Source organism: Poromitra crassiceps (assembly GCF_964638095.1).
Source record: "Poromitra crassiceps genome assembly, chromosome: 2".
In the NCBI taxonomy this organism is placed as follows: domain Eukaryota; kingdom Metazoa; phylum Chordata; class Actinopteri; order Beryciformes; family Melamphaidae; genus Poromitra; species Poromitra crassiceps.
The window spans coordinates 3,600,215-3,615,006 of NC_139624.1; the positions used below are offsets into that span (position 1 = coordinate 3,600,215).

The 14,792-nt window shown below is 45.1% G+C and overlaps 1 protein-coding gene across 1 annotated transcript in view; it reads right to left on the reverse strand.

Annotated features, from left to right (window-relative positions):
- The window catches only part of syn3 (synapsin III), a gene marked incomplete at both ends in the record, with an annotated part of 317,937 nt that overhangs the window by 118,337 nt on the left and 184,808 nt on the right, over positions 1–14,792 (reverse strand). The window contains one exon of the mRNA XM_083657267.1: positions 983–1,045. Within this exon, the coding sequence (XP_083513393.1) occupies positions 983–1,045 (63 nt within the window). The remainder of the gene's footprint in view (positions 1–982; positions 1,046–14,792) is intronic.

Genomic DNA, 14,792 nt, shown 5'->3' on the forward strand with positions numbered 1-14,792 from the left:
TCTATAGCAGGGGTGGGCAATTATTTTTCATGGGGGGCCACATGAGAAACCCAGATTGTTGCCGGGGGCCGAACAAATATTGTCATGCCGTAACCCATGGATGGGTAACTTTGATGATAGAGAGGGCCACAAAAAATGTCCTCGCTACCAGGTTTAGCTGAGGGCCAAACGGCGCCAGCGCGAAATATTTGGTGCATTTGAAGCCAGGTTTAGAGGAATAACTCATTTTAAATTAACAGTTGTGATGTCATTATTCAGTCTTAACCACCAATATTTGATCCTTTTCTCACTCACTCCTATGTCACCATGCTCTCAGGGCTTGAAATTAACTTTTTTGACCACCTGCCAATATGGCTGCTAGATTTTAAAGTTACCAGCCAATTAGAATTTCCACTAGCTGAAATGTTTTTCTTGAAATAAATCAGAATATGAGTGCGTTAATTTAAGCACAAGTATCAGTAAGTGTCCCGGGATGATCAAAGCCTGTGTTGAAGGTCACACAAACAAAAATGCAGTCTTGAAGCTAAATAAATCCAAAACCAATGAGTTATTTGAGTTATTTAAATTTCTACTTCAATGTAGCCTTTTAGTCATAAAGATTATTGAAAGATATTCCATATTCCAGACTGAAAATGCTATAACAGCATTGGAGTATTGGCCAGAATATGACATGAACATTTGGACACACAGCGGGTATCTTGCATGTTGCGTTCAGGTGCCCTGTGTGTGTAAAACTTTTTTTTTTTTTTCTTTTTTTTTTTTGCAATTCCATCGCGGGCCACACAGGTGGCGCCCGCGGGCCGTATTTTGCCCATGTGTGATCTATAGCCTCTGGCTCCTGATCAGGAAGCCACACCCCCTTTACACACACGTAGAAAGACCAATCAACATGGTGGGAGAGAGAGAGAGGGAGGGGGAGACAGGGCGAGAGAGAGTGGGAGAGGGGGGGGGGGATAATAGAAGGTCTGTGTGTGAGACTCACCTTGCCCATGCCAGCGTGGGCGTGGCCCATCTTGACGACCACAGGGAAGGCAGGAGAGGAGACCTGCAGACACAGACAGACAAAAACATCAGCAAGGGAACAAGACTTCTACTTTCCACCACATGGAGATCAAATATCAGAGCTATAGGGCCATATAGTTTCCCAAGTCCCAAGGCAAATCTTTGCTAGTTTCAAGCACTCAAAATCTCACTCTTTCTTTCTTTTTAACTACCACTGGGTCGCTGAAACACGTCGTTTGATGTACTGACTAAGTGGTAATAAAAAAAGATTGAGTGCTAGAAAGTAGCAAAGATTTGCCCTTCGGCATAAAATATGGCCCATAATGCCTTGACAGTATTTCTGTACCAATAAAATGATAATGTCAAAGTGTTAGAAAAAGAAATAAAAAATACAGCCTTGGAAGAGAGTAACAGGTATGTTGTTTTATTATTTTGCATCTCAAAACCAGAATATAATCAAGTGAGTAAGAGGAAACCTGTGGAACAGTCTGGAGAAGGATCTCCTTCAGGATTATATTTTCTAAATTAAATCAGAATTCTGAGTGAGATGTGGTGAACATCACGTTCTGAGTGAGATGTGGTGAACATTTCATTCAAATTTTGCATTGGGGCCAGACTTTGGGGCCAGTTCGTTTGAAGTGAATGTGGCGGGCAGGGTGAGTCCCACTGCACGTCCTGATATCGCCGTGTTGGGATCGTTCATGGACCATCATTTTTTCCTAGTATGGGCTGGGATGACCATGTCCCAAACTCATTTGATTGGTTGCCGCAACTGCTTCTTCCTGAAAATGTAGGGCAAGTAAAAAAGATGTGATTAGGGGTAGGGTTTTCTTATTTACCCACGATTACCAAACCCTAAACCTAACCAAATTGTTGTACTTGCCTAACACTAATGTCTAACCCTAATATTTTATAAAAATGTGTGTGGTTTGACGGGAATCGAACCCCAGTCCTCAGATTGGAAGGCCAGTACTTTCACATTAAGCACAACCTGAGCTGCACTTTTTTCACCCCCTAACTCTAATCTTAACCACATTTTTTTTAACTTGCCGCACATTTGCAGGAAGAAGCAGTTGCGGCGACCAATCAAATGAGTTCAGGGCGTGGTCATCCAGGGACATGATGGTCTGGGAATGATACCAACACGGTGATATCAGGACGTACAAGTCGCACTATAAAGCATCATACATGTAGTTGTATTGTTTCATCTTTCACTGAAAATGCTTCCACCAGATTAAAGAAAACACAATGTGATATTATTGACTGATGCCCCCTTCGGTCATGGATCATGATGTAGTTAGCTAATCTAGCTCTATTTTGGACCAAACAGGGCTTATGTTGAGCTATATGCAGCTGCTGGACAGAGCAGGATCTGTCTGGAGACCAATAATAAGGAAAACTAACATTTACATAAAAACTACAGTCAACATCACATAATGTCTTTTCTTTAATCTGGTGGAAGCATTTTTCAATAAAAGGTGAAAGGACAGATATGATGGTTTATAGTGAGACTCACCCTGCCCATTCCATTCACTTCAATAGAACTGGCCCCAATGCAAAATTCTGTGACGTGAGTTATGTCTTATCCTTCTTAGGGTCCTTGGCCCGCTTTAGGAAGTATGAGTTAGATTCAGAGGAATGTCAGTTTAGGACACAAAAGAGCAGGTTCTGGGAAGGTTCTGGTTCTGGGAAGACCACAGCTCCACGGGCTGGGCTCGGACCGATGGGTCGACCGCAGACTGCTGCTCCCCAATGTTTGTACAAGTCAAGTGGGTGAAACATCAACAGATTACTTCAAACTTCGGTGCGGTTTGAACGCTACGACGATAAATCTGCTGATAGGATGTAAAGGGCATTGCAATCTAAAGAGGGACTTTTCCAGTTTGGAAAGCACTTTCCTCTCTCTACAGACAGACAGACAGATTATGAGACAGTCATGTATTTTTGGACTAAATCAAATCTAACAATAAAAATATTCTCAGATTTGGGTCCAAGAGGAAATATCTCATCAAATGGGGGCTCTGTCGCCCTAATGTGGACAAAATTAGGGGTCCTTGATATGAAAATGTGCATCATTATAATATCACTTAAACCAGTCGTTCTCTAGGGGGCACGGTGGCGCAGTGGTAAGCGCTGTCGCCTCACAGCTAGAAGGTCCTGGGTTTGATTCCCACCTGGGACGCTGTGAGCTGTGATGTTCTCGAGTGCCCACCGCCTGGGTGGGGTCATCAAAAGGGCCTTTCTGTGTGGAGTTTGCATGTACTCCCCGTGCCCCCATGGGGTTTCCTTCATATAGGAACCCTACACCAAAACATGCAATATCCTGGTCGCCGAAGTGGTGCCTCCTCTGGTCGTTCGGGGCGCCTGTTCGGAGCGAGGGGAACTCGTTGGAATAGCATGATCCTCCCACCTGCTATGTCCTACCAACCCGTTCTCACTCCGAGCGCGTAGCATATTGACGCTTTGTCCCGTCCCTTGTGCGTCGCTTGTTACTAACATGGTACCCTTGAGCGACACATGAAACGACTTGGGCTTTCCGACTAAACTCAATGCAAACCCATGGAAGTAATCTTTGACGCTTATGGCAACTGCTCCCCTATTAGCCTAACTGCTCCCCCATTAGTCAACTGCTCCCCCACATATTTGCTTTGTCATTAAAGGTACTATCCGTAAGTTTGTTCACAAGGTGTTTTCTATTACCAATGAGTGAATGTGCCGTTCCGTAACTTAAAAAATGAGGCCAGCCGCGTCTCTCTGCGTTCATCCATATATATTATATATAAGATATATAACTGCTGGTCGCAGGTCAAATTTTCCTGGCAATTTGGCGGATGTGACGTTCTGCATGTTCACGAGCCTGCCCGTCGTCCTCCTGGCTCCGGATGGAAATATACCAACGGTGAAGAAGGCTAACAGGCAGTGGCTAACATGTTCGTCGTTAGCTACTGTAATGCCAGCAAAAACAAACAAAAACACAGTATCCAGTAAAAGTCCACACAGAAAAAGAAATACATATTTATCTAGTGAAGCCCGTCTGGCCAGACAGCAGCAATGTGACCGACATCGGTGGGAAATTAGAGTCGGGGCTGTGTTTTCAATTCATGGACGGACCTTGCTGCTTGTAGCTGCTGTAATGTCGTTTTGGCCATTAACGTTAGCTGCTTGCTAATGGATTTACCACCTGGTCAGAAACTCCGGTAATAACATTACCGTCTTGTGTGAAGTAATGCAACAGTCGCAAATATGCCTAACGTTACTACCGTTATGCTTAGGGTCATGGAACATTGCCTAATATTATACCGTTAGCTTGATGCTATACGCGGCTAACTAATAGATTTACAGATTTACATTTATAGAAATTACCACCCAGCCCCACTAAATAACGTTATCATCTTGTGTTGATAATGAATGCAACTGTCGTAAATATGCCTAACATTACTATTGGTCATCATGTGTGCCATACTGAGCGGCAGCAAGTCCGTGTTGTCCCTCCAGGGAAAATAATCTCTGGATCTGCTGTATGCCAACGTCAAGGAGGCTTACAGTGCTACAACTCTACCACCACTTGGCAGATCGCACCACAATCTGGTTCTTCTTCAGCCCCGTTACAAACCCTGTGTAATGAGGCAGTCTGCAACCATCCGGTCATTCAGGAAGTGGTCACCAGGGGCCAACGAGTCTCTGAGGGACTGCATCGAGTGCACGGATTGGAGTGTACTGCTGGAGTCAGAGGAGAACAACATGGACACTGATATTGACAAAATGGTTGACTGCATCACTGACTTCATTTCTGCAGAGACACTGTTGCGAGGACTGTAAAATGCTTCCCTAACAATAAACGCTGGATCACTAGTGACATCAAGGCACTCCTCAACCAGAAAAAGGAGGCCTTTAAGGATGGAGACAGGGAGAAGATCAAGCGGGTAAAACAGGAGCTGAAGGGGAGACTAAGGCAGGCAAAGAGGGACTATAGACGGAAGGTAGAGCAAAAGCTGCAGCACAATAACACCAGAGAGGTGTGGAGGGGAATGAGGACCATCACCGGCACAACTCTCACCTGGATGAGCCTGGTGGTTATGTGAGGATGATTTTCTTTGACTTTTTAAGTGTGTTTAACACCATCCAACCCCAGATACTCAGAGACAAGCTCGGGGTAATGGGGGTGGATCCCTCCTTTGTCAACTGGATCACAGACTACCTGACACGACGACCATAGTTCGTCAGGCTTGGGAACTTTGTTTCTGAGACGACGATGAGCAGCACTGGGGCTCCACAGGGGACTGTCTTGGCTTCCGTCCTGTTCATTCTGTAGACAGCGGATTTTAAATACAACTCTGCATCCTGCTACATCCAAAAATACTTGGATGACATTGCGATTGTGGCATGCATCAGGAATCGACAGGAAGGAGAGTACAGAAAACTGATACAGTCCTTCAGCGACTGGAGCAATAACAACTGTCTCCAGCTGAATGCCTCCAAGACCAGGTTGACTTTCATAGGTCTAAGCCCCCTCCTCCTCACCCAGTCAACATCCGTGGGGTGGACATTGAGGGGGAGGAGACCTACAAATACCTGGGAGTACTTCTGGACAGCAAGCTGGAGTGGTCGCAGAACACAGACGCTATCTACCGGAAGGGGCAGAGCCGGCTCTTCTTCCTAAGGAGGCTGAGGTCCTTTGACGTGTGCAGTGAAATGCTGCACATGTTCTATAGACACTGGTCGGCTGGATAAGCTTGAGAAGAAGGCTGGCTCAGTCCTGGGAAGAGGACTGGACTCCCTGGGGACTGTGGTGGAGAGAGGCATACACCGCAAGGTGCAGGCCATAATGGATAATGCCAGCCATCCTCTCTCCACACCACCCTGACAGGTCAGAGAAGCAGAGGTAGTGGACGGCTCCTCTCACTGAGCTGCAGGACAGAAGGCTTCAGGAGGTCCTTTGTCCCCACAGCCATCAGACTATATAACTCTGCCAGTGGCAGGGCCTCATGACCTGACTGGACTCTGATGCAATTAATCACATGCGTGGACTCTGTGCAATAACGGGAACTGGAACTAGTGCAATTTTTTCATAATTTTTACAACACTATTGGACTTTTTTATTATTTTTATTGGCACTTCTTCCAATAAGTCATCCAGAATCCTTCCTGGGCATCCCGAGGCTGATCTGACTGATAAATAGTCCAGGTTGCCGTTTTCAAGTGACTTTTATGAGTTAACGTTACAAAGCAACCAACAGTCTGCTGTTGCCTGTCCTTGCGTCACCAGGCTCTCTGTGCACGTGCGAGTATGGTGCCCGGCGCCCGCGCGCCACCTCATTCACACACTGCCTGCAGTTACTCTAACGGCCACCAGTCAGTAATAGTTAGAACATAGGACCTTTAAGTCACGACCGAAATTTCTGATTACATTTTTTATTTTTTAGGCCTTTATACTGCAGGATTAGCATAAAATGCGCATGCCATAGTACCCATTCTCATTCAGATATCTTGAGGTTGAGATGTCAAGGGACCCCTTTGAAAATGGCCATGGCAGTTTTTCCTTATTTTTTTTCTTTTTTTTTCCTAATAGTGTTTTTCCCGATTTTGTATCCCATTTTTATCCCCCATTAGTGTTAATTTAATTTATTTATCCTGGTTGCTGCTCCACCCTCTGCCGATCTGGGGAGAGCCGAAACTGGATCCATGCTTCCTCCGAGACATGGGCAGTTAGCCAGCCGCTTCTTTTCACCTGACAGGGAAAACTTCAGCGGTAGGAAATAGCACGTGGGTGGTTCACGCTATTCCAACCAGTTCCCCTCCCTCTGAACAGGCGCCCTTAACGGCCAGAGGAGGAACCACATTAGCAACCAGGATATTGCATGTTTTGGTGAAGGGGTTCCTATATGAAGGAAACCCCCAGGAGGCACGGGGAGAACATGCAAACTCCACACAGAAAGGCCCTTTTGACGACCCCACCCGGGCGATGGGCACTCGAGGAGATGCGGACGGGCACGCATTCCTTCAGCGTTCACAGCGTCCCAGGTGGGAATCGAACCCATGACCTTCGAGCTGTGAGGCGACAGCGCTTACCACTGCTCCACCGTACCCCATGGCAGTTTTTCCTTCGCCAAAATGTAGCCTAACTTTGGAGTGTTATTTAGCCTTTCCGACAAGGTAGCTTGACATGTTTGGTAGCAATGGATGCCTTACGTTTTCCAATTTCAGGGGATACCAGCATGTTTCTCTGGCTTTAAAAATGAGCCTGCTAAGACAGTCATGTTGGCCACGGATGCCGGCATCCTCAAGGAGTAGAAGAACCTTTTTTTATGCACACAGCGGCGACCCATTCAAAACGGCCCCGCGACCCACTTTTGGGTCCCAACCCACCAGTTGAGAAACACTTAAAGGACTTTTACTGCACATTTACATGGAGATTATCCCAATATCCCATCAACATGATCTTACCCTCCACTTTAAAGCACTTTTACTTTGCACTTTATCATTTATAATTTGAGATGTTTTCTGTTTGCTTCACCTTCTGCTATCGATGTGATCGCTGTCCAGCATACTGCACAAAGTTAAATTCCTTGTTTGTAATATAATTACTCACTATGGCTATTAAAATGAATCTTCAATCTTGAATCTGTAGACTTCAATAGCCATTTTTGGAAACAATCCCTCTTAGAAATGCAGCCTAAGAGCAGGTCTGTTCCAGTGGAGACGTCTGCTGTCATCTGACCGCCGGGGAGAGCCCGGAATTCACGAGTATCTGAGAACGGCCCAGCGGCACAGGCAGCACAGTGGTTTTCCTGTGTGTGTGTGTGTGTGTGTGTGTGTGTGTGTGTGTGTGTGTGTGTGTGTGTGTGTGTGTGTGTGTGTGCGCGTGTGCATGCACGTGCGTGTGCACGTGTAGGCGAGAGAGTGTTCTGGGCGTGTAAGCAGCCACCCACTCTGTCTGTGTGTCTGTCTGGAGAACTTCACTGAAAAACAATGCTGATTTATTTTGCACATGAGCTCACACACATTTGGCTTAAGTTGTGGACCAGTGATGTCATTTGTGAATGACATCACTGGTCCACAACTTCCACTCTAATCAACTCTCAATAACTGTCACCCCTGACCACACCTACTGTAAATGAATGTCTCCAAAACTGTTCACTGTTTTGGGATGTGTGAGATCATGTACAAAATACATTTTTCAGTGGAGTTCTCCTTTTCAGGGTTTCCCTTGCCGATGACGACCAGACGACCACATCCTTGGAGCGTGCGGTCAGGCGAGACGTGCGCTCATTGCTGTTGTTGTTTTCTTTTTTTCTTTTTGACTGATTCACCACTGCTGAAACAGACTGATACTGCAGCAGGGACAGAACACAGTTTTGTACAGTAAAAAGCTCTGCCTTGCTTATCCTGATATAGGTCATTTCATATCCCGATAAAGATATATATACATCACGATATAGCATATTTTCGGTAAATTCAATTTATAGTTTATATAAAATGACCACATGAGCATTCATTTATGTAGCGGTTAAACCAGTTATTTTGTCAATGTCAAACCCCACAAAGGATACATGCATTCAGAATACAGATACGCAACACAAACAAATGTATAATTCGTTGCAGGGCAGTAGAATGAAACACAAACTGAACCACACCACCAGCTCAATTTTCAAAGATTACATTAGAGCAAAACGGGTAGAATACGTTATTTATAGTTAAGTCCAGTTCTGTCAGTTATATAAAGGAACAAAAATGTTCTAATTCGGGATTTCCATGTTACCAGTTCAGTTCACGCAACAAAAATACTCCACTGTGGGATTTCCCGCTTAAGCCTGGAATATGCTTGACGCTTTGGCCGGCCGCACGGAAATGAGAGACACGTAGGAAACGTGTGGAGCTTGTATACTCTGTGTGGGTTTCTGCAGGCGGAATTGAGCGTGTGTCTTGAAAACTCCACTTTGTCCGCCCGTCCGCATCCGCGTAGTTACAAAATTCGGCGTGCGCACGGCCGGTCGAAAACCGTCCGCACGGAGCCTTGCGGAGGGGCGTGTCTGCTGATTTGACGTCACTTTTCCGCGCGGACACTCGCGTTCCTCGCTGATGCGGAAAGCATAATGAGACCTTTATCCAACACAACTCTCACCCAAGGAAGCTAAAGCTAACTAGCTAGCTTGAGCAAGCTAGACGTTTTGGTTGTCGGCTCATCGAATGGATTTCCTTGGGATGACAAAATGACGAGATGTTTTGCCAGGTTTAACATTGCAAATATGGATCAAATGCGGACTTAACACAGCGCAAATGCCTGGTAGACTAGGTGGACAGAGTGGAGGTAGTCTTGCAGTGCCAGCCGTGGAAGCTTGATGACGTTGACGGTGGGTCGGACTACGTGAGACTAGAGTGGAGGTAACTTTTCCCTGCTCTTTCTACTCACTGGCTGATTTGTGCCACTCATAACATTGTTGACAGAGTCTGGTGCGTGCATGGACGTGAGTAAAAAATAAAACAGAATGACGAAAGCACAGCGTCCTCCAAATGATGGACAATATTGCCGTAAACAGTGTGCAACACAACGATATAAACGATAGAGCATCATATTGAAAGAAAATACATTTTCTATCGTGAAAATGATATATATCGTCATATCGCCCAGCCCTAATTTGACCCATCCTCTTCTACTAGGAACCTTCCTAACATACATGTATTTTGTTGGTGGGAGGAAACCGGAGCACACAGGGGACCTGGGACGGACCGGGGTTCGAAACCGGGACCTTCTTGCTGTGAGGCAACAGTGCTAACCACTGAGCCACTGTGCCGCAAAAACACATCATCTGAACCTTTGTGTATTTATATTACTAGAAATCTCTCGCGCTACACGAGATTTCAATTGTGATGTCATCATGTCTATGATATCATCATATATTCACTCGAGCACTCGATGATGTCATCAGTGATGGTCACTCGAGCAATTGCTCGCCCGCATATGCAGCTGCGTATTCTCCTGCCCAATTCATAGCTTTCAAGGGGCGTTACGTGCTGCCGGGAACGCCCACCTGGCGGTCAAAAAACAATTTGTTCATTCGCTGCCAGCCAAGTCGACTAGTTTCTCACGCAGTGTTTGTTCAGCCGTTTGTACACACGTCTTTGCAGCCAACATTTCCTCAAAGGTAAGCTCAAGTAACGTTACAATAATGATTAAAATACCCCGTTAACGTTACTTGAGCTTACCTTTGATGAAATGTTGGCGTGTGACGTGTGTACTTTGATGGTGTGTGTGTGTGAGTTTTCTTTCTCCGACGGCATTCTGTAAAAGCACAAGCCAGGCGAAAATGCCGGATACCTGTTGTGCTATCGGTTGCACTAACCGACGAGGAGACACGCCTGGCTTGTGCTTTTACAGAATGCCGTCGGAGAAAGAAAACTCAGACACACACACCCACACCCACACCAGTCCCCTTACGAGGGAACTGCTTTTTACTGGCAGAGCTGTGCTGCGCGTTTCCAATATGAAGCAGACACTGGAGTCACGGTGCAAAGTGAATCGATTCACCGTGTCAGTATGTCACTAATGAAACAGAGCTGTGCTGCGTTTAAATATTCCTGACTGGAAACTGGAGGAAAAAAGACCGCTTTTTGCTGCGTCTGGTCAGTGCGTCTGGTCAGTGTTCAGCGCCATTGTTGTTTTGAGTTTTGACCGCCAGAAGGGGCGTTCCTTGTACTTACGTAACGCCCCTTGAAAGCTATGAATTGGCATGCCCAGCGCACATTTGCTCAACTTCGCATCACTGATGACATCACAATTGCTCGAGTGACCATCACTAATCACATCATGGCGTGCTCAAGTGACGTCACTCAACGCACAATTGCTCAACTTTGGCCTCGCCCGCAGCTCGGCTGCTGCGTGGCCTCGCCTGCTCTATTGGCATGTGCAGTGCACAATTGCGCAACTTCACATCACTGCTGACAAACACACTGATGACATCGAGTTCTCAAGTGACATCACTGATGTCATAGACACATCGTCTCTGACCCCTCTCATCCTGGTAACTGTTTAGAAAACTCCCATCAGGAAGGCGTTTCTGTGCCATCAAAACCAGAACCACACGCCACCTAAACAGTTCTTCCCGAGGGCTGTCTCTCTCCTCAAAAAGCCCAATCATATCTGAGGTCATGGCCAACCCCCCCCCCCCCCCGTAGTTTCAATCACCCTTTTTAGAACACTTTATCTTACTATTTTAATCCCTGCGTTTCTATAATTTAATTTTTTACCGTAGTTTCTGGTGATTTTATTGTTTTTATGAGTGCTTTTATGAGTGCATAGCTGCATTTTTTAGTCAAAACTATTGGTTGTGGTAACCAACTACATGCTCTATCATGTCCTGAGTGTCTTGTCTTCACTGTCGTATACGTATGTATGTTTATTTGTATCTTGTCGAGTGTGCTGATTCACCAGAATAAATTCCTGTGTATCCTTGTGATGCATTTGGCAATAAAGTGTTTCTGATTCTGATTTATGATTCTGACATGATGACATCACAATTACTTGAGTGATAAACATTGTGACATCATGTCATAGACATTTATTGACATTATTCAAGCATGAATCTATAGCCACTTTCACACATAGATCGCGCAATATTGCCGTTCACGAAGGCCTGCAACGCCGGCAGCCTTGCCACAGAAATTGCTTTCACACAGAACCAAGGAGCCCAGCCATATTTCTGCCTCGGAGTGCGTTTTCAGATAGCATCCACCCCTCCCAGATTGAAATTAGGGTGAACCATGGGCGCTGAGTTTCGTTATTATAATTAATCAAAGTCCGACAAATTAAAATGATGCTGGTCACCAAGTCCGGTGAAAATATATTTATATATTATATAATATAATTATATTATTATTATTATATTGTAATAATATTATTATATTATATATACATATTTTCATGTGGTTATAGTGTAGGCTACTGTATGAGGAAGGAAAACAACCAAAACATCGCCATGTAGCCTATGCAGCAGCTCTCAACAGCTGTTCATTAAGACATCAAAGAGAAAAGACGACAGCTCACCCAAATACGCCGACAATGCAGAAACTGGTAATCATTTAGTGTTCTCCAAGACAAGGTGCTACCGAAAAATCTTCATATTCCACCTGCATTATTACGAGAGGACGTATTGCGGATGCTTGAATATATCCTGGGGAGTTGAATATAATTATAATACACAAAGCAGGCTGCAGATGGATTTCTCTGTGCGCACCTATTGCGAGAGAGATTATTATTATAACCGAGGAGTCTATTTACTACACAACAGGCGAGACAGACTGCAGATATGCTTTGGTTATCTTACTTCTGATAGTAGGCTGTCCTGCCATTCGCATCTCTGTTCCGCGTCGCGGCTTCTACACTACGGTGGAGGCTGATCCGGCGCTATGACTACCTCCACTGGCGGAACGAAAGGCGTAACAATTATTCACCACCCCCATTTCGATACTTTCACACCGGAGGCGCGGATTACATATTCAACAACATTTACCACTTTCAGAGGCTGTGTGAAAGTGGCTTATATCACAAGACATTTTGACTTCATATGAGGCGGATTGTAGAAAGTATAGATCACTAGTCATCTCGTGTGCTGCACGTGCTTGATTCCTAGGCTCGCCCGCTGCGTGGACTCACTCGCCCGCCCTGCAGCTTGCCGAGCTGGCCCTGCAGGCCTGCCCGCGGCACGGCCGAGCCGGCAGCTCCACTTCCTCGCCTGCCCTATTGGCATGTGCAACGCACAATTGCCCAACTTTGCATCACTGATGACATCACTCACTGATGACATCACAATGATGTCACAATGTCTATGACATCATCAGTGATGTCACAATTGCCCGAGTGTAACCAAAAACCACAATTGCTCGAGTGACATCACTGATGATGTCAATTCAATTCAATTCAATTCAAACTTTATTCAAGACACACACACGGGGGTCCATAGTGAAGAACACATAAAACATAAAAACAAGACAAAAACAAAACAATAAATCAACAGGGCACATACAAGGCAGGACTTTCAGCCTTATCTCTGCACATACAGGCTAGAGCGCCAGTGTCTCCATAGCTTAGATGACAGCCTAACAGAGCTCTTGGCAGGATTAGAGAGTGATACAATGATGCTGTTCACAGAGTCTGTTAACCTGTATATAAATCTATACATCAGGTTTCGTAATACAGCAGGGCAAGTGGGTACATTTATTTCTACAAACATTTGACTGGCACAATGCCTATGACATCATCAGTGCCTATGACAGCATCAGCCATGTCATAAGATGATTTTGGTCATGATTTTGGTAATGATATCAGTGATGACATCACTGATGACATCACATCATTAGGTAATTAGTGCAATCACCTAATTAAAAAAATCCGGCTCCATCAAGTCACCCGCACGGGTGCTCTTTCCACCCCCTGAAAGTTTCAGCCAGATCACACGTAAAACGGCATAGCTGTGGTCTTATTATAGGATAGTTAGATAGATAGATAGATAGATAGATAGATAGATAGATAGATAGATAGATAGATAGATAGATAGATAGATAGATAACCAAGAGTTTCCTGCTGGAGGTTCAAACGTCTAGATTATAGATGAGAGATTGCTATTGGCTGTCCCAAAATCTAGATTAAAAACAAGAGGTACCTATTGGAGGTTCCAAAATCTAGGTTAGATTTGGATAGATAGATAGATAGATAGATAGATAGATAGATAGATAGATAGATAGATAGATAGATAGATAGATAGATAGATAGATAACCAAGAGTTTCCTGCTGGAGGTTCAAAATCTAGGTTATGAATGAGAGATTCCTATTGGCTGTTTGAATGTCTTTGAATGTCGTTTACCCTCTTGGGTTGCTTTTATCACTTTGCCTGTTGATTTATTTTATTTATTTATTCTTTGCAAAGTATTCTTTGTAACATGAAAAATACGATACAAATAACACTTATTATCTTATCATTATTGTCATGAGTCACGTCTTGGAAAAGTGTTCCCCGGCCTTCGGTTGCCCCTCACTTTGCCTTTCTTTAATTGGTTTTAGACTTGAAACCTCCAGTCTGTTTGTGTTGTACATTTCTTCACAGCCGGCCATAAAACAGACTTCTGTCGGTACAGATTTTGTGTGACTGGTAGCAATCCTTCAGACATGAGGGAAGCTGTGTGCCTGGTACCAATCCTTCAGACATGAGGGAGGCTATTTTATGGGCCTCGTCTTTACAGTGATTGATATTCTTTATGAGATTGTTCAACAAAACAATTTTCCGTCCTTTAAAAAAAGCCTTGGTGGCCGTGAACGCTCGTCGCCTCTCAGATGTGGAAGTTTGGATGTAAACCTCGCCTGGCTCTGCTCCGCTCTGTCTTTTGTTCCCGGCTCTGGTCTGTAAAAGGCATTGCGCGTGGTAAAGACATTAAGAAGTCACACGCAGAAAAAGCTAATTATATGGTGGTTGGTGATTTCACCGGTCTGGGTTGCATTTCGTAACCATTTACAGTAACCGTGCCAGACGAGCCGGGCTGGCACATGGTGGGAATACTTCAGGGAATACCACCCCGCCCCCCCCCCATCCACCCCCCCCTTCCCCGGCTGCCCCGGGCCAGGAACTTAGTCAGAGGGGAAGATGTCACCCCTGCGTGACATTCCCCGGTCGTCACTTCCCATCTTTCGCCCATCATATCACGCGCAGATGGGCAAAGCGTTAAAGCATGTCTCTGGTCAACTGGAAAGTTCCACATCCCAGTATGAAGCATGTACAACGTGAGGGGAAACCATTCCACAAT